The sequence below is a fragment of the Sciurus vulgaris genome (assembly GCF_902686455.1).
Source record: "Sciurus vulgaris genome assembly, chromosome: 5".
Lineage (NCBI taxonomy): Eukaryota > Metazoa > Chordata > Mammalia > Rodentia > Sciuridae > Sciurus > Sciurus vulgaris.
The window spans coordinates 2,344,923-2,365,570 of record NC_136465.1 but is presented as its reverse complement, the minus strand read 5'-3'; the positions used below and the strand labels follow the sequence as shown (position 1 = coordinate 2,365,570).

The window sequence follows — 20,648 nt, the reverse complement described above, 5'->3', positions numbered from 1 at the left end:
CTCGTGTGTGAAAGAATGCAAGATGATTCGAGGTAAAATGATAGATGATGAGATTGTAACCCAATCAGAACTTTAACCACGGATAGGGATGAACTGGACGGTAACTGCAGGTGGGCTGGGTGTGGCTGCAGGAGGTAGGCCACGGGGGACGTGCCTTTGGGGTTTATATTTTGTCCCTGGTGAGCACAGCTCTCTCCACCGCCTGATGCCATGTCCTGAGCTGCTGTCTTCTTCCACGTCCTTCCGCCATGTGCTCTGCCTCATCTTGAGCCAGAGCATTGGAGCCGACTGTCTATAAAGTCAAACCTCTGAAACCATGAGCCAAATGAATTTTTCCTTTTCTAAAATTGTTCTTGTCAGGTCTTTTGGTCACAGTGGTGGAAAAGTTGCCTGGAACGGCAGCTTTATTTATAACTGCCAAAATTTGGAGGCAACCAAGATGTTCTTTAGTAGGTGGTGGATAAGTAAACTGTAGTTTGTCCCGACAGTGGAACATTATTCAGCACTAAAATAAAATGCTCTATCAACCCAAGGAAAGACACAGAGGAAACTTTGGAAGAAGCCAGTCCAAAAAGGTGGCACACCATAGGTGGCTCTGGGAAAGGCGGAGCTGCAGAGAGGGAGACGAGTGGGTCCCAGGGCTGGGGGCAGGGTAAGTAGGTGGACCACAGGAGGCCTGCTCTCTGCACGACGCTGGGGTGGTCGACACGAATCACTGTGCATTCGTCCAAACTTGTAGAATGTCAGCCTCCAAGAGTGAGCCTCACGTAGGCTGTGAGCTCTGGTGACAGTGATGTGTTCGTGTGGCTGGTTCACTTGCTCCTGCAAAACACGGATGGGTCAGGGTAGAGGTGGGGACTCTACTCTCTGCTCAATTTTACTGCCACCATGATCCCAAAAGAATACAGCTAAAAAAGGCAGTCCAGCAAAATAAATATGCAAGAGATGAAGTGAGTTAGGGTATATTGAGACCTGCTCACCTGCCCGTGGGGGTCCTGGACTGTGGGCCTTCTTCCCACCCTAAGCCCAGTGGCTTCTCCGTGGCGGGAGGCCGCAGCTGTCCCACACTGTTGAGAGAGGGAAACGACGTACTCTTATTTGTTCATAGACCTTTGTGCTGTTTGACTAGCAGCCAAGTGCAATGCTGATACCTATAGGAAATAAAAGTGAGGATTTTTAGTGACATGTTTACTGTGACCTATAAAAAAAAGAATTGCTTAGCTTATGAGATTACTTAGCTGTTTTGTACTAGTATAATTTATTGGTGTATTTATTGCACACTTTGAAGAATCTAATCATTCCTAAGTGATTATTTTTGAGTGGGAATGTATAATAAATTCACTTTGGTGTCTCCATTTATACATAAATCTTTGCTTTAGTCCAAATTAGGCACAGTAATTGGGAAATTACTCAGGCTTCCTTTGATATTGTACTCATTACGTGTATCACATTTGCTACCAGAGGTTAGCCAACAGTGTTTTTGTTATTGTTGCTGGTTTTCTCTCTCTTTCTTTAGGAATTTCTCTCCACAGAAATTCCTAGTCCAGTGCTCACATAGTCTGGGCAAAGACTTGGGTGGAAGGGGTTAAATTCTGCTTCTTGTCATCTGGTGGCCACATAAGCCTCCTCTGCCTGTTGCCTGTGGCCCAGTGGGAAGGACCCCTTCCAGGGCTGCCCTGGGGCTGCGAATGGACAGATAGACGTCCTCAGCATGGACCCTGCAGCTGCTCCTCTTCCCCCTTGGGTCAGGACCCTCTTGCCCTGAGTTTGTCCATCTAGGCTGGCAGCTGTCTCCTCCCTCTTGCCAGTCTCATTCTTCCAAGTGGCCTGGTGGCTGGTTTGGGGGACACTGTACAGGTAGACCCTGACCACTGAGTGGCCGGGGGAGGGCCTGGTGATCCTGGCGTGTTGGCTAGACAGGAGCCGGTGGACTCAGACGTGCAGGGTGAGGCGGGAGGGGCCTGTTGAGTGCTGGGAGGAAACACAGTGTCCATCTCTCACCCCCACCCTTTCACTCAGAGGAAGGTGGCCGTAGAGTGGAGGGCTGTTCCCTGAGCCCCTTTGGCTGAGTGCTGGGATCACACAGGCCGATGGCACGCAAGGATGGGTAACAGCAGTTTCCCACCAGCGACCTGCCTCCCAGGGAGGCTGCGTGCCTTAAGGTGTCACAAGATGCACTGTCCCAATAAGCATCAGAGGTCTGGGCGTATTTGAGTGGAATTGTGTTTCATGGATCAAGACTCATCAATCATCTGCTATTCCTTAGTTACCCTAATGTTTTAAAGCGTTTCTCAGGGCCGTGCATCCGGATCCCCAGGGTGACCCAGTGACATGGGCCTGCTGTGTCTTCTAGCACTCATCATGTCTGCTGTTCCATTTGGGGAATATCCATTCCCTCCAGGAAGACCACGTAAGCATCCAAGAGGCAGGCGTTCCCTGGCAGACTCCACCACCAAGCCACCAGCTGCACATGTCCTAGACCAGGACAGTTTAGCAAGATGCTCAGGAACAGGAAGAGAATAGAGAACCTATTCTTTTACAATTTAAACATCTGTTAGCATAGAATAAAATATCAAATAAAAATTAAATTCATCAGAGATGATTGGCAAGGCGCATGTCATCCTAATAAAAATGCTTACATGTATACTTTTAAGATATTCAAAAGTAAATGGTCCACGATACTTATCCTGCCCTCCCAGCTACTCCAAAGGATTGTAATTTCCAGGTCACCCTGAGAACATAATGAGACCCTGTCTCAAAATGAAAACTAACAGGTCTGGAGATACAGCTCTGTGGTAGAGAACCCATGGATTCAATCCCTAGTGCCAAAAAAAAAAAAAAATGAAAGAAAAAAATAGAAAGAAGGAAAACTGAAGCAGTGGCAGGGAATCCAGCTGAGGGCAATACCACCCTCGGGGGAAATTTTGAAATCTCTAACTTTTGTCACCACTCTTGTGGATGACAGTAGCATTTTGCATATAAGGGGAGGTAACAGATCAAGATGTCCCAAGGACCCCTCCCAGGTGAAGCCTCACGGGCACAGTCATGGAATCCTTTCACCCACATGTGACTGAAGGCAAAAGCCACGTGAAATCTCCACCCAGTGACTTCCACACGTATCAACAACTGGCAGTGGTTGGCCTGGTTGTGCCCGGCAGGTGCAGGTCTGTTCCAGGCTGCAGGATGAGGGACCTGGCACCTTTGGGGCAGTGACCAGCTACAAGATCACTGACCCTCAGCAGAGACACAGAAAGACCCTCTCCTGCAGCCTTGCCGTTGTCTAGCTACAAGCGTGTTATTTCTGAGAGCTCTTTGGAGAGTAATGTTGTTAGCAAACAACTGCCACAATTTATTTCATTGTAAGTAGAAATTGAGGACTGGGCATCAGAAAATTTTAAAAAAGGGCCAAGCTTTGCTGGAAACACAGCCATGGCCCACATAATGCCTCAGAAGAGCAGAAGGGCCAAGGGGACATCGTGAGGGACACCATGGGAGGGAGGCCTGCGTGCAGACAGCCCCTCCAGGGTCTCTGGTCCAGGCCTGCCAGCACCACACCAGTCCCTCTGACAGTCCCTGCCAACTCTTAAATGTCCCACCTCCTTTCAGCTCCATTACTGGGACCACATCTCAGTGTGCACTTTGGAAGGACAAACTATGGCCATTGCTAATAAAATGTAAATTTGGATTTGCTGCTGGCTTCCCCAAGCCCTTGCAGAATTTGAGAAGAAAAACTAATAGGTAATCAAATAAATACTCATATGAATGAACGGATGAGGTGATGAATAAATAAATAAATCCAAACGCCTAAAAAGCCCTAAAACAGAAAACCCCAGTGGGTCTCTCCTGGGCTGTGGGTCCCCAGGAGCCATGCTGGGTTTGGGGGGACTCGGGCCACACCTCCAGGTGGCCTGACCTCTCCCTCAGGGCGTCCGTGCTTCCTGTGTCCCAGCTCTGTGCTCCTTCAGGGGAGCCTCGTGGGACCCACATGCACCGTCTGGTTCTTGACCTCCCTCCGGGGACGGGAAGCCTCCCGAGAACACGGCCGTCCGGCTCCCCCACCAACCCTGCTGCCCAGCAGAGGAGCCGGCGCGCACGCTCTCGAAAGCACTGGAAACCGCTCAGTACGGAGCAGGTCTTGGCCGGTACGCCCCGGGCCGTGGCTGCCGACCGAGCAGAGTGAAGCCTGCGTCCACATCCCACTGCGGTGATGGGTTGATGAAGGGCGGCTTCTTTCTGTGCATTTTCTTTTCTGAAAACCCTAAATATACGCTTCCACAATCAGTGTTCCCACGTACTCACATTGTCGGACGTGTGGATGTATTCATGCCACATAAACACATACATGATTAATTACAGATCAACATATGTACCTTTCCATTTATGTTATTTATATGCAATACTTTCTTTTCTTCTAAGGCCTTAACTTGGAAAATTGAATTTGCTCTGTTCTATTACAAAGCCTACGCGTGGTCTTCTAATATCATTGTGAAAACTATTTGACAAACTTGCTCTCCTTTAATCCTTGGGACAGTGATTTCTTTTTATTTAAGTCTTAGTTTTCTGACTGTTAATGTGCAAAGGGTCACTGTGAAATAAAGGCTTAACAGGTCAACACACGATGAACGCTGGCGTCCATTCCTGGCAGTCTGCACGTAGGTCGCGCTGACTTGAGCAGGCGGCACGGGCAGGGCTGCAGAGCGAGCGCACACGAGCCACACGGTTCAGTGCAGCGATGGCAGACGCAGGCTGGAGGGGCCGTGAAGACGCACGTGTTAGCGTCGACCCGTGTGCCACCGGCATGTCTGTGTGGCACGTGCGTCTTCAGGACAGCCACTTAAGTGGCCTCCTCTCACAAGCAACTCGCAGTGTCTTCTGGCTTCTGCCATGGTTCCATAAATTGAGTGTCTTTTTGAGATCATTTGTGAAAATGGCGTTCAGGCCAGCAAAAAGAAGCCGCCGAAGTGCGAGGTAACAATGTTCGTTGTATGATTTTAATGGCTCATTTGTTTTCCGACTTCCAGAAATCGAAAAGGGAGGCTGTGGGGACCCCGGTGTCCCCGCCTATGGGAAGCGGCTGGGCAGCAGCTTTCTGCACGGAGACACGCTCACCTTTGAGTGCCAGGCGGCCTTCGAGCTGGTGGGGGAGAGAGTCATCACCTGCCAGCAGAACAACCAGTGGTCGGGCAACAAGCCCAGCTGCGTGTGTGAGTGCCTGTCCTGTGTGGCCCAGGGGCAGAGCAGGGGAGGCAATGCCCAAGGGGAGACATGTGCCCAAGAGGCATTCCCAAACACCAGCTTTCTAGCTTCCCCATTAAAGCGAGATCTGTACCGAGCCCTTTGTACTACAAGGGCTGTAACTTGCCATTGTCTCCCTTGAGAGTTCCTGACAGGTGCTGAGTCAGGCTCAGGTGCAGCAATGAGACTCTAGGATTCTATTAACCAGCTTTTCATGGCTGTGACAAAATACCTGAGACATTCAACCTAGGGAGGAGAAACAGTTTCAGATGTTTTAGTCCAAGGTTGGCTGGCTTCATTGCTGTGTACCTGAGGCAAGGTCGAACATTATGGTGGTGGGAAGGTGTGGTGGTGAAGGGTATCTACCTCATGATGGAGGAAGGGGCGGGGAGGAAGGGTCCAGGGACAAAATAGATCCTCCATGTCACCTGTCAGAACCCTCCTTCTCCATTGAGGCCCCACCTCCTCGGATATTAGTCACCTCCCACAGCGACACCAGCTGACACTACACTGTCAACACATGAGCCTTTGGGACATTTAGACCCAAAGCACAGCCGATTAAAAGTTTTTAAATTGATGAATGAACATAGCAGTGGCTGGAGAGTAGAATGGGATCACGTGGAGAAATACACAAAACTTCCAGAACAGAAAGCAGGTGCTTATGATCCATGCAAAGCACACGTTCTTGAAAGTAAAATATCCAGAGGAGTCTCATGTTGCCCAACTGCAGCACCATCTGATTTTCTCATTACTTATTGTTAATCTTTGCCCACAACTAAAAAGAATTTAATAAATAACTTGAAAAAGTACACTTTAAAGGAAAAAGAGCAAAAGTTATCACAGAAGAGCAGAGCACAAGGCTCCTCAGACACAAACGTACAATTTCATGCTCATGTTTCCTCTGGAGGCAGAAAGTCTTAACTAGAAATTATAGCATTTAGCTCATGCTCTTAACCAACTGGAGGGGACCATGTGTATTTTAAAGCCTCTCTGGATTACACAAAGTCCCTGGCTGTGCGGACAAGGTAATGGAACATGCCGCCTGCAGTTTGAAGGAGAAAACATTGTGGTCCGGGAGCTGGTTTTACAGTGGCTGGCCGCGCGGCCACCTGCAGGCCTGAGTCACCCGCCCCTTCTCCGCAGGCAGGTCCAGGGGGTCCCGGGGGCGGTTCTCTGGGGCATGCAGACCTGTTTGCAAACATATTCCTGTCTCCACAGTCTCATGTTTCTTCAACTTCACGGCATCGTCTGGGATCATTCTTTCCCCAAACTATCCAGAGGAATATGGCAACAACATGAATTGCGTCTGGCTGATTATATCTGAGCCAGGAAGCAGAATTCACCTCATCTTCAATGATTTTGACGTGGAGCCTCAGTTTGACTTTCTGGCGGTCAAAGACGATGGGATTTCTGATATAACCGTCCTTGGTACTTTCTCTGGCAATGAGGTGCCTGCCCAGCTGGCCAGCAGTGGGCACATAGTGCGCCTGGAATTCCAGTCAGACCACTCCACCACGGGCAGAGGGTTCAACATCACGTACACCAGTAAGTGAGCTCCTGCCCGCGTTTTGATCACGCGCACCCGAAGCTGGAGGTCCAGGCCAAACCTTAGAAGCTCTGTGATCATTATCAAACCAAGAGTAGCAAAATGTCATAACGTTGCTCTGGTGACCAAACCAAATTCACCACTGTATCTAGGTTAGACTCTGTCACCCCAGAGCAGGTGCTGGTTCCCACATCCGGCTCTCCTCTCGATTTTCCAAGCCTCCATCTTTCCATCCTTCCTTCCATCCACCCATCCATGCATCCTCCTCAGGACAACAGCATGATAAGGAGGATGGACGTGCTAGAGGGTGGGAGCCAGAACACCAGCACTTGGAGGTGTGGGTGGGTTTGAGAAGATAGCTCTTTGGCTCAGATCCCTGTTTGCAACACAGATTGTAGAGAAGAACATCTACATAAGTGCCTTCTAGAGACTAGAATGAAACAATAAGTGTGAGCAATACTAAGTTGTGTCTTCTGACTGCTTCTCTTAGGTTCTGTATTTAGCATCTGGCCCTAATTATTTAGTACTACAGGAGCTCTAGAATCTTGCCTTAAAATCACTCACTTTGTAAATAAAGATCACTCGCTTGTTTCATCGGGAGCGTCCCCCTGGGGGAGGAAACCGGCCTTGGCCGACCCTGCCTGGATGAGAGGGGCCCTGAGCCCCAGCTCCTCCCACACCAGAGTCCGGCCTCTTATCAGAGCACAGCAGGAGTGTCCTCCAGGCCAAAGTGCTGCCTGGGTGACAGCCACACCCACCATCTCTGTGCCCTCCCTTGCAGATAGTAACGCCCTGCTTACTCGTGTGTTTATTTATCTGTGGATGATGTAACTGAAATTTGGGGAAAAGCTGCTTTATAAATGGGTTCCGTTTCCTTCTTTTTTAATACACGTAACTGAAATTCGAGCTTCTCTGTTCCACTTATTTCTCTCTTTTCTTCGCCAGCGTTTGGTCAGAATGAGTGTCACGATCCCGGCATTCCCATCAACGGGAGGCGTTTTGGCGACAGGTTTCTGCTTGGGAGTTCCGTGTCCTTCCACTGCGACGACGGCTTTGTCAAGACGCAGGGGTCGGAGTCCATTACCTGCATCCTGCAGGACGGGAACGTGGTCTGGAGTGCCGCCGTCCCTCGCTGTGAAGGTGGGTCCCGTCCTCAGCCTCCCTGGCCTCTGCAACCGGCCACTACCTTGAAACAAGCTGGGTCAGCAGCTTTCTAGAATGCCAGAGCAAGGAACCTCCAGAGGGTCTTGAGCTCAGCAAGTCAACCTCACCGTCCCAGAAGTCCTCGGCCAGGGGGCTTCCTCAGAATCTCCCAGGGAGGGTGGGTCCCAGGCACCCCCAGCTCCGGTGGTCCTCAGCCTTAGCGCGTCACATGCTCAGCCACATGCTCCTGAGGAGCTCCTGTGCGCACACTCATCTCTGTGACCGTGCTGCTCCCCGGCGTGAGGACAGTTGTGTTGGAGGATGTCCTCTCGTCCCGTAATGTCCCACTTAACTCAGTTAATTACACGTGCATGCTCCTGTCCCCAAACACCATCATGGGCTGTGGGGAGAGGCTGGGCCACTGATGCAGGAACCGGGGGCTCAATCCGACCCATGACAGCAGTATGGTTTCAGTTAACGATTTGCTTCCTTCCTCATAGCTCACATAAATCAGACCTAATTTTCTTCTTGATACTCCTGGTCTGCCTACCTGTACTAAGACCAGAGGTAATAAGACCATGACCTTCAATTGTTGCTCAGTGTAAACACGTTTGCCTCAGACACAAGCACGCATCCTCCCCGTCTTAAGAGTTCACTCACAATGAGCTAAGGAACTTTTTCTTTTTAAAGTTATCTCTGGTGAATCCCTACGATACGCACACTAACAAACAAAAGTAGCATGCCACCCTGATCTCGAGCATCGCCAAGGTATTAAACAAGTTGAGGATGTGAACTGTGGTAAGTGTGGAGAAGACTGGCATTTCTTGGCCCTGCATTGAGGATATGAAATTCATACTGAGTCTCAGCATTTTTCTTGTCTTTTGAGCCCCAGCTTACATGTTAGGGTTAGTATCATGAAACAGTTGAGCAAGTATGACAAGTGCTTTTTGCAGGACTAGTCTAAACAGTTAAGAGTCGGAAACAACGACACGTCACAGCAGGGAGCTGGCTGAGTAAGTCAAAACACAGACCTACTCCATGGTGTCACACGCCATTAACAAAGGCCACAGGGTCACAGAGATCCTGAGTCGCTACCGTGCGAGAGGCCAGGGGTACAAGCACATGTGTTTGCAGGTGTTTGAGCCGTAAGCCTGCTGGGCACTAAAATGTCAATCATGGCTTGAAGGATTGTTTTCCTCTTGGTTTTCTTTGATTTGCCCAGTTGTCTGAAGTCAACATGTTTCTTTTTAACACGTAAATAGGAAATAAACAGGCTAGCTGAGGGGACTCTCCTGCTGGGGTGCTTCGGTGGGATACCAACAAACCCTCAGCTCCGAGAGGTCGGTGCAGAACCCAGCTCCAGCCTGTGGTGAGACCGAGCTCCCGCAGGACCCAGCCAGGGCCACCCGCCTCGTCCTGCTTGAGCAACCTGCCGGGTGGCCTGCCACTTCCAGGAGACACTTCAGCCAGCCCTACTGTCCTTCTTTCCTAAACTGTTAGGACAATTTGGTGGACTCTGGGCACCATCGTGGGTGGAACCCGGATACACTGAAGGATACACAGCATGACTTTTACTTCACTCTACCTTGATCATTTATTTTAAACATGTATCTTTATGTGTTATATTTATAAACTGTTAACAATGGGTCGTTTTCAAGCCTTTATAATTGAGTGAATGTACACGCGTGGCATGTTCATGCGTGTCACAGGAACGGTGTTGCAGCTGATCTTGCCTGAACGCTGCCCTCGCCCCGCAGACCCCAGCTTGCCTTCAGGCATGAAGACGTTCTTGAGCAGGACTTTGACGTGAACAGGCTCTGGACCCTCCTCCTCGCCCACAAACATGCCGGCTGTCTCTGTGCCCATTATCCACAGTAGCTGTGGGCAGAGGCATCACAGCTGAGGCTGGGCCTGTTCCTGAGCACCCCAGTAAAGAGAGGGCCCTGTGAGCGCAGGTAGTCGCAGGACACAGATGAGGAAACCAGGACATGAACCTGAGCGGAGGGCTCTGCATTCTCCGGGTGCTAAGAGGAGCCCCCACCAGGTGAAGCTAAAGGCAAACTCCAGCTATAGGCCGGTAACAAAGAAAACCCTTAACAGAAAGGAGGAATTCCTGGTGGAAGACTCTAGAAGTTCTTCTGCCCCACCAAACTCAATCACTGTTCATTAGCTGGGTCTCGGGGAAGGCAGGGCCATGTGCTCTGGTGGCAGGGTCTACGAGGTCGCCATCAATGGCCTGCTGGAAAGAAATGGTCCAGCTCCAGAGGCAAAGTCCAGGGGCAGCAAAGGACAGCAGCGAACTGGACTGAAGAGGGGTGCACACTCCTCAGGTCCCCCTAGAGGTCTCGGGGTCACGGTTTCTCTCCAGCAGACTTTGTAGAAATCAATTAAATAATTGGTCAAAATTGAGTCTTAACAAGTTAAAATGAAGGCAGACTACTTCCCTAACGACATTCCAATTGAGATGCAGATCTATGGCAAAGCAGGACCACAAGCACACATCTTAACCCCAGATGTCCTCTCTCAGTGAACAGTGTGTTCTGAAGAGGAACTCAGAGTTCAGATGCTGCACTGCCTGCAAGTCGTGCGAAGGGAGACCTTCCACTAACAGCAAAGTGGGGCAGCCTGGAGCACAGGATCAGGACACAGGAACTCGGAGCCAGGAGTAAAAGGTGCAGACGGAGATGCATTCACGTAGTATGAACTCACGCTCTTGGGCTCTTTTCTAGCAGCGGTGGTAGACGGACCCTGAGATTCTGACAGGAGGGACCAGGAGAGGAGACAGGTCCACACTGTTGGGAGCCTTGGAGAAGCGGTCATCACGGAAATAACACAGCTTCACATGAGCAATGGTGGTCGCACAGCAGCCCGTGTTGGCTGAGAAGCGTGACGTTTACTCTGGCCGAATCACTGGAGCTCACACACCAGGGCGACCCGGACATGGTGGCAGAGTCTGTGGCCTCAAGGGGTCTGTTCTACCTCCGACCTGCTCTCATCCTTCAGCACAGCTCCGTGACGTCTCTAAAAACACAAGCTATCAAGTGACACTTGGTACACATGTAAGAAGGTCTCCCAGTTGCAAGAACTTCGAAGTTCTCTATTTGCCATGTGCCTTTCACATGTCGTGTCTTAGTTAATTCAACATGAAATACGTACAATCAATACATTTAGTTTTACTGCAGCTATGGCCAAATGTGATGTGCTACATCACTTTGAGAAGCACAGGAATTAAATTCTGCATCCTATGCAACATATTACATGGCCATATAATTCATATGCCATTAATGTGAATTTAAGAACTTAGAAAAATAGTTCACATTAATTAGCAAGAAGCAGTTGTTTTAAAAATAATTACATGAAGTTCAGTTTCCTTCAGAAAATCAGTTTTATAAAAATGACTGATTTGTACTATATTCTAATTACAGAAATCAAACATGGTTCACGTAACTACGTATCACAGCTTATTTGGAAGAGAGTCGTGAAAAAATAATATATCATTGGCCCCATAACTAATATATCTTTTAGTTTCTATACTCTATTCTGAATAAAATTTTTCATTTATTAAAGTTAGAATATAGCCAGGCAGGGTGGCACATGCCTGTAATTCCAGTGGCTCGTGCAGCTGAGGCAGGAGGATCACAAGTTTGAGGCCAGCCTCAGCAACTTAGGGAGGCCCTAAGCAACTTAGTGATACCCTGTTTCAAAGTAAAGAATAAAAAGGTCTGGGGATGTGATTCAGTGGTTAAACAACCTGGGGTTCAAACCCCAGCACAAAAACAAAAATGTTACTTGAAATGTATTTGTGAATTTCAGTCTTTAGTCATGTTCTTCCCATAATCACTTACTTTGTTCCTGGTTTTGTGTTATAAATGAAGTTCCTCTGATCTTATCTACATATTTTTTTTGTCAGGGGGCTAGGACATCAAACTCTGGGTGGAAGGGTAAAGATGTTTTCAGCATTTCATTACATATGGTCATTTTTCCACAAAAGGAATAGCATTCCTAAAGGATATGTATGTTTTAAACTGCATACATTTCCACACCTCGTGGCCTCTGTGTTCACAGAGAAGATCACTATGGCAAAGAACCTGGATACAGAATGCGCAGAATCGGAAGACTTGGGGGCCAGGTGGAGGCTTGTTCTTCACTGCAGTGTTCGTGGTTGGGACACTGTTGTTTGAGGACCTTTAGGTGACACAAAATTCGCACAGCCCGGGGACATATTTCTTAAAACTCCCTTTCCTTTTGTAATTAGAGAGCACAGTTTGTCACTCACTCTTCAGAAGAATAGGCACAGTCTCATTCTGTGCTTACCAAGTTTCACACTTTTGTTTTCAGGATACACCGACAATTTAAGATCCAGTGTGGCAACTCATTTTAGCAAAACGAACACAACCCAGAGTGAATACACACACACACACACCAGCTCACACGTCTCGGGTGCTGCATAGCTAGGTGTAAGGTAATTTCATCCTCAGTGGACGCTCGCTGAATTCCTAATTTGTGTGAGATGTGCTAAGAGTGGCATGTACGGGGGTTCCTGAGGACTGGACCAGCCGCTCACGGGTAGATCGTGGAGGGCTGCCGAGAGCTGAGGGCAGACACCCCTGTGCGATGCCTGGGCCTTACTTTCAGGAAACTCACAGCCTTCTTGGCAATAGGCGCTGCTTTCATACCTGGAAATACTGAATCCATGCCCAGAAAAGCAGCCCGATTCCATGGCAACACTGCTGTGGCATCTCCTCCCACACTGACTGATGGTGTGTGTCTTCCTCTAGCCCCGTGTGGTGGACATCTGACAGCCTCGAGTGGGGTCATTTTGCCTCCCGGATGGCCAGGATATTATAAAGACTCTTTGAATTGCGAATGGATCATTGAAGCAAAACCGGGACATTCTATCAAAATAACTTTTGACAGGTAAGATGAGCCTTTTCCTTCATCTGGTCCTGGGACCCATATCTGTTCCGTGTTTTAAATCAGTGGGTCTCAAAACTTTCTAGGATGACAGTTCCTTAGTCTTGCAAAGGGACTTACCCAACAGGCGCAGTCAATGGGCGCATCCGTGCTGTTCCTCCTGAGCATCAGCCTTCCACCTAAGCTGACAGTTGGGCTGCTGTGGACAGAGGAGGTGGCTGGGCGACCGTCCCCCCACCCCTGGGGCTGATCCCGGAGTCTTCCCTGGGTGACTGACTCCCAGCAGAACCTGGATCCTGTCCTGCAGCTGGCGCCTGCAGGGGCGTAAGTTCTGCCAGGTACTTGGTGGCACAGGACCCAGCCCCTGTCCCTCTGGTGCCTTCTGTGCCCTCTGGGGCAGCACAGAAAAGGTCTCTCCAGTTCTGGTGTCAGCTGTCAATAACTGGAGACTATTGAATGTCCAGAGTGGATCACAGGGCAAGTGCAGCAGATGAGTTGTCTGTCATTGCCCAGGAAAATGTTGTCACTGGAGCACAGTGTGGCTTTGCTCCTCGATGATGGATTTGATAGCCTGCTAAAGTGAGCATGCTATTTGGGCACTAGGTGATAAGGTGTTTTCCCATTTCACTCAACACTGATATCGATTTGATGATTAAAAACTAAAACTGGCTTGGAAGAAGCCCTAGGCATTGAAATCCAGAGAAGGACCTTTGGTAGAGTTCTGAGCTCACGCCCCTGAGTGCTATCCTGCTTCTCTCATGACGTCCTTCTGGGCCACAGTGCATTCAGAGTTTTTGCATCCAGAATATTTTAGTGTCTCAAGGTAGATGCACTTCATGACATTATTCGTGTTTTGTTTTCCAGTAATTTTTTAAGAAGTTGAGGTCAGTATAGGAAAGATGGAGTGGTAGTTGTGCCGTCTTTGTTGTTATTATCCATGTTGGATAATAATAACCAGTAGGTTAACCCTTTGAAATAAGGAAAGAAGTTGGTTCGTATATTTTAAGAGAGGATTCCTGCAAATAACATTAAACATTTGAAAAGCAGTATCTCAATAAATATTCAGAAAATCAGGTTTGGTTGCATACAAGTGTTTACACTGCTCCACAGGGGCTGGTGAAGGAAGCATAGCAGGCGGCAGGCCAGACAACCCTTCAGTACAAACTGTGGCCTTGCTTTCTCAGCACGGTCTCTCAGCGCTCGGGGCCAGCTGCCTGGAGCAAGCCTAGCGCGGTGTCCCCAGCGTGGTCCACTCAGTTATTCCAGTGCAATGTCTCGGCAACATCTGTGCGTAAGGACCTAAGTTTCTGATATTTCGAGCCTCAGGGGCGACCACCACAGACACATTGCCCAGCCCCTCAAGGATGAGCCGCCCAGTGTGTGGACTTGCACTCTGGCCAGGCAGAGCCCTCTTGGTGGGCTTGCTTGTCCGTATGCTTTTCAATTCCAGGAGGGTGACTTTGTCAGCAGTGTGAGTCAGGCCACAGGCCCCTGGGAGTGCTCGGGTTCTCTGCTCTGAGGTTCCGAGGTCACAAAGCTGCCGAGAGGCGCACTTTACCGGCCCTGCAGGAGAGGAAAGCTTGAATATGAACACCAACCACGCGAAGGCTTGCACACTTGTCAGTCTTCTGGAGTTTGAGCTCAAGCATCTGAGGAATCATAATCTTAAGGGCACCAGCTGGTCCCAAATGCTCCGGCCTGTGATGCTCTTCTGGTCTGGCCATGTGATTCAGGGTTGTCTTGTGGAAGAGCAGGTTCCAGCCCACCTCCTGGAGGGAATATGCTCTTAGTGTGCACTTTCACTCGGGCAAGCTTTCCCAGTTCCATGATAAACAGGGCAGAACCTTTGGCTTAACGTCATTTTTGCTGCTGTGTGCAATGCCACTAAGGTAGCTTCCTGTCGCCCCGTTGATTTCCTGTTCACCAGCAATACCCAGGGCCGGGCGTGGGGAATAGTGGCGCAGGCTTCTGAGGATTCGTTGGCTCACATTTCTGAGTGAGTCAGAGGCTTATGAGCCTTCAGCTGCTCCCTGAGAGGAAAACCACACACTTGGAAATCAGGTTAGCTCTTGGAGGACTAGACAGGCCATTTAGAAAATTGCCTCCGTGCCTGGAACGGTACCAGCATCACGTCAAAGGGGACCCAAGTGGCTGTGACTTTATATAAATGCAACTGCAGCCAGAGCCTCTGGAAGCACAAGAGAGTGGAGCATTTCTTGGAAGCTGTTCTCACTTTTTCAAGTCACTAAAGTTACCTTTTAGTTTCTGAAGTAGTTCAGCCTTAGTCCCGTGTCCTGTTAATGCCACTTAAAAACACACCAGACTCTGTTCTGGAAAGGGACCCAAATGCTGTGTGCTTTGAATCCCTTTTTCCTTTAGGAGATCATTTCACTTGAGTGTCTATTCCAAGGTGTCGGTGATCATGTCAAACAGGGAATTGTGGAAACACTCTTAAAATGCAAAAGCATGGATCGCTCTCTAATTGACAATTACCTGTCTGTTCACCTAATGAAACAATCTCACTCGTGGGATCTCTTTTATCAGAAGTGAAGAATAACCTTCATTTATATCTGTCATGTTACAAGGTTGAGCGTTACGCAAGATTGCGGGGGTTAGTGTCCCGTTTCTTCCAGAAAAACACACTCATTCTTAAATCCACGTTTATAGGTGTGTATTTATGTACGTATGCAGGTATGTGTGCATACATGCAAGTACACATGTAATTGTAGGCATTTTATTCACGTTGATGTGTATGGGGTTTCAGTTAATGGGCGAGGGAGCCAGGAGAGGTGTGTGAGTAACGGGCCTGAACAGCTTTCTGACCTGCTGCTCGTGTGCAGATTCCAGACGGAAGTCAATTACGACACTCTGGAAGTCAGGGACGGGCCCAGCAGCTCGTCCCCACTGGTGGGGGAGTACCACGGCACGCAGGCGCCCCAGTTCCTGGTCAGCACCGGCAGCTTCCTGTACCTGCTCTTCACCACCGACAGCAGCCGCTCCAGCGTGGGCTTCCTCATCCACTATGAGAGTAAGTGCCTCCCTGGGCGCAGGCGCACGCCCTGCCTTCCGGCCTGCAGACCAGCGGGCTGGCGGGGTGACTGTCGGGCAGTGTCAAGCCGTCTGCGCAAGTCTAAGGACTCTGTGGCGCACCTTGGGGTCTCTCCTTTACACTCCCCCAAACACTTACCGATTGTCCATTAAAAAGTAAAGTGATAAAATACTTAAGTGTGTTGTCACCTCACTGTGGAGGGTGGTAATATACTTTCTTCATTAGGAAGGCTATCTTTTGGCCTGAGGCATTATAGGACATCACACTAAAAGTGCATACCCGGCTCTGAGTGCAGAGGGGACCCGATGTGGGGGCCCATGTGGCGCGGGTGTAGTTCGTAGAACACGCCAAGGCGTCTCCCTGGCTACAGAGCACGTGACGGGGCAGGGGCGAGTCCCAGCCAAACCTCGCACCTGCCAGCCTGATGGCTGAGAGTCCCCGCAGTTGCTAATGAGGTGCAGGGTATCTCACAGACGTTCCAAGTGGGAAAGTTCCCTTCTCTTTTCGTTTCCTCTAGTCAAAAGTACGAGCTTGATTTTAGCTTTTGAAATGATGAGATCCACTCGCTATATTATCTGTGGGTCACGTTTACACAGACTTACTTCTGGAATCTAGCTGAGGGGTGGGTGTTCCCTAAGAATGCGTTTTTAATGAGAGTGAATACAAAGCCCAACAAAGCAGGCCATTCTCTCTGGAAAGGCTCCGCTCTCCCCACCCGTGGGGGCAGGAGTGGGGTGACTACGGGCTTGAAGGAGCCACACCATTATTTTGCAGGAATTTAATGGTTGCTCTTTTTCATCAATTTATCTGAAAATAAATGAGATAACTGTAATGTCATTGCTAATATATATTTTACATATGTACATATATAATTTCTGAATCCACAGATTTTAATTCTTCAGCATTTTAATCTTCTTTCTTTCTCTTACCTCCCTTTTACCCTGCAAATCTCTGCCTGTGACCTCGTCCAGCACACCTGAACTGATATCCCGTGCATGTACATTCCTCTGCTTTACACATGTGTATAAGTACACACAAGCACATATGGCGTATGTGTAAGGCTGTGTGTGCTTCTGATAAGGGAATCATGCCATGTTCTGATGGCAAGAAAATCAATTGCTAGTAACTTAAAGATCAACTTCAAACCTGATACAAAGGTACTAGTCATGCTTCATAGATACTTACATGGGTCTAGCATGCATCTCAAAGTAACCGTCCTTAAATTTTAAGAACCAGGAAATGTCCCACTTCCCTCCTTTTCGATGTCCCTGTATGTTAGCACAGGTACACGTTGAGTCATTTGAATTCATAAACGTCCCAAGCACTGAGGAGCAAAACTTTCCATGTTTCTACCCCACACCTTGTTTTCAACCAGAGTCATGCAGCCTTGTCCACCCAGAGTGAGTGAAACTTGGGAGAAGTGGAATTTCCAGACTCTGATAAGTGTGATAAGAGTTTTTCATCTTCCCTTGTCTCTCCCTTTGAGTAGCTGGGGAGTGGTTTGCCTGTTTTTGCCACTGTTAAGAATGCTCGACAGGCCACATGCCAGTCGTAGAAGTAATTTTATGTGTTTGTTAGCTCGGATACACAAGTTCTCTTATTGTTTTTTTCTGGAATGGAATGGTAGGAGGTCTGCTCTCGGGTTTCTCTCTGGCTCGTCTTTCTCACTAATATGATAATTTAACATGGTAGGCTGGCTTAACCGGGAGGTGGTTCTCCCAGCAATCTTCAAACCTTACAAGAATTGCTGGAGTTAGTGTTTTACTTATGCTCTGCCTTGGTGAGGTGCACACCAGAACCTGGAGTGGTCCCTGAGAGCAAAACTCTGTTAAAATGTAGGCAATGATGAAACAGTATCCTGGAGATCACCCTGGGAAAATTAACCATCTGAATATTGGGACTATTTTAATATTTTTTACTAATATTTCAGATCGTGATTGTGTTCTTAACATCAGCAAGAGCGATAAATAGCAACAGCAAGTCTGATTTTTGCATGTGTAAACATTCTGATGCTAATCTGTTCTTTTATTCTGATACTCTGTTAAAATGTAGGCAATGATGAAACAGTATCCTGGAGATCACCCTGGGAAAATTAACCATCTGAATATTGGGACTATTTTAATATTTTTTACTAATATTTCAGATCGTGATTGTGTTCTTAACATCAGCAAGAGCGATAAATAGCAACAGCAAGTCTGATTTTTGCATGTGTAAACATTCTGATGCTAATCTGTTCTTTTATTCTGATTTTCATCATCTTTTAAAATATGTTCTATTCTGGAAGAAGAAAGAAATGTGAAAGGGAGAAAAGACACTTTTGAGACCAAATCTAATTACTTGATATAGCACATATCTTTTAGTATAGCCTAATTGTAGTCATCTCGAAAGTGGCTGACTTCAGTGCAGATTTTAAAATTGTGTGATTTATGGAATGCAATTTTGGAAAATCAACTCCAGTGTGGTTTTAAATTCATCATAAGTATCTGTCCCCAGGCGTGTGTGTGCACAGAGCTGGAAGTCACCGAGTGAGTGCCAAGGCCTCACTGGACATAGGACGTGAAAGAAATGGGAATGAATGGAGGGAGAAAACAGGAGAAAACCTGGGCTTCATTTAACAGTTCATTGATTTTCCAGTGAATAAAAGTAAAATTCAGAAGGTTAATGAATTATTCAAGGTTGTACTATTTAGATATCTTCTGGTAAATAGCATACCAATATGAATCTCTCTAATTTGAAAAACAGAGTCACATATTTGAAAAATCTTGTTTTTGCATTAATGGATTGTTGGATTTTTGATAATCAATTCAATAATGGATTTTTTATTTGCACAATTTCTGGATGCTGATTACGTCTGAGAGCGTCTGTGTTTTACAGCATGAGCGTCTTCTCAGTTAACCATCCAGCCATGACTTTTCTCTGTGCCTCTAGGTGTGACCCTCGAGACAGACTCCTGCCTGGACCCAGGCATCCCTGTGAATGGCCGGCGGCATGGCAGGGACTTTGGCATCAGGTCCACGGTGACCTTCAGCTGTGACCCCGGATACACGCTGAGCGACGAGGAGCCCCTGGTCTGTGAGCAGAACCATCAGTGGAACCACGCCTTGCCCAGTTGCGATGGTAGGTGGCCTAGGCTTGCCTTGGTCGTGAGGCAACAGGAGCTGGTGTGGAAGTCTGGTGTGCCTTCCATGGTGGCATGGCCAGCCGGCTGAGGAGGGCCTTACAGTGACACACACTGGCTCACCCATCACATCTTCTCTTGGAGATAGAACCTGATAAGAAACAAGGAATGGAGAGTGACCAGTTGTCCCTAAGCAAGGGCTCCAAGCACTCAACTTACGAAGTGTACTCATCCACTATTTGTCACGAACATCTATTCCAGGGGCATCAGGAACATGTCCTCAGTTTACACATCCCAGGTTGTCAGACGTGATTTTGCTCTGACTCGGGTCCAGGCAAGGAACTCTTCACATCCACTCAGCTTGCTCTGGCTCCGACTCTCACCCTCTACCCAGGACAGCAGCTGGGACCCCAGCTCTCGGGAGACCCTCGGGCTCCCTGTGCTGTCCACTACCCCTTTCCCTACCCAGATCCAGTCCTCAAAATCTTAATAACAAACAGTGTTCTTGACTCTTGGGTTACCATATGGTTCAACCTCATACTAAAAACGCATTACTTTTGATCATTTGCAAATGCTTTGGGTATTTCACCTTTAGTCATGAATATAACCTATCATGGTGTTGTTTCTAAAGATTAATGTTTGTGAAAATCAAGTATATAGATGGAAATTATATGTACATGCCACAGACGTATATTTACATTTTCTATATTTTATAAACTGAAGGGTCTTCTTTTCAAAAAAAATTACACGTGCATTCATTAAACATCTTAACTTCTTCGAGATAATGCTTGCAAATAACAGTGTTTATGGAAGAACAATGCGTAACCTTGGAACATATAAAACTTTGACCTTTGTTACCAAAATACTAACGAATAATTGGCACCTGTGCAGTGCAGGTGGGCCGTTTTGAGCGGCCCAAAACTGTCTCCGGAAGTAGAGCACTCGCAGCCAGCCGAGTGGGAATGCTGAGCTCAGGGCAGGAGCAGAGGGGCAGGAGGTCTGCATCTGCAGGGGTGCCCAGTAGGTGGGCACACCAGAGAGGTGACCAGATGGAGACCACGTGCCGGGCCAGCCACGGTGAGACCACAATGTGCACAGGCTACTTCTGCTCTTAGTAACCTGAAAGGACTTCTAATGAGAAAATAGCTGATGACATTTCTCTCTTCCTGTTATAAGTTCTAATTCTATTATCATCTAATTCTACTACCAACTCCTTTTGCCTCAGAAAGATGTCCAAGTCAAATGTTATAAACCAAGATGCCATTTGAAACTGAAGGAGAGATCATTTCAAACCTGCTAGGATGTCTGTTGTCAGCGAGCCCGACAGCAAGTGCTGGCCAGGAGGAAGGCAGCTGGGAGCAGGAGCCAGCACGGCCCTGAGCCAGGCCCAGGGAGGGTCCTGGCAGGTTAGAGATGGAGCTGCGGAGCACCCAGCAAGCTCGCCGGACACGCAGACAAGGGAGGGACATCAGGGTGCAAGGAGACGCCTGCCATCCTGCCGCAGCGCTGTCCACCATGGCCGGGGTGTGGAGTCACCCCAGCAGATGGGTGGATGGACACACTGTGGCACAGGCGCTCCGCGGAATGCCACTCTGCCATGACAAGAGGGAAGCGCTGTCACGTGTACATGGGTGACTCTGGAG

General features: G+C 48.3%; 1 protein-coding gene across 1 annotated transcript in view; it reads left to right on the top strand.

The window, feature by feature from the left end:
- The window catches only part of LOC306662304 (CUB and sushi domain-containing protein 1-like), a gene marked incomplete at both ends in the record, with an annotated part of 221,578 nt that overhangs the window by 148,485 nt on the left and 52,445 nt on the right, over positions 1 to 20,648 (top strand). The window contains 6 exons of the mRNA XM_079141801.1: positions 5,022 to 5,204; positions 6,454 to 6,780; positions 7,727 to 7,921; positions 12,703 to 12,841; positions 15,679 to 15,866; positions 18,816 to 19,004. Coding sequence (XP_078997927.1) covers positions 5,022 to 5,204; positions 6,454 to 6,780; positions 7,727 to 7,921; positions 12,703 to 12,841; positions 15,679 to 15,866; positions 18,816 to 19,004 — 1,221 coding nt within the window. The remainder of the gene's footprint in view (positions 1 to 5,021; positions 5,205 to 6,453; positions 6,781 to 7,726; positions 7,922 to 12,702; positions 12,842 to 15,678; positions 15,867 to 18,815; positions 19,005 to 20,648) is intronic.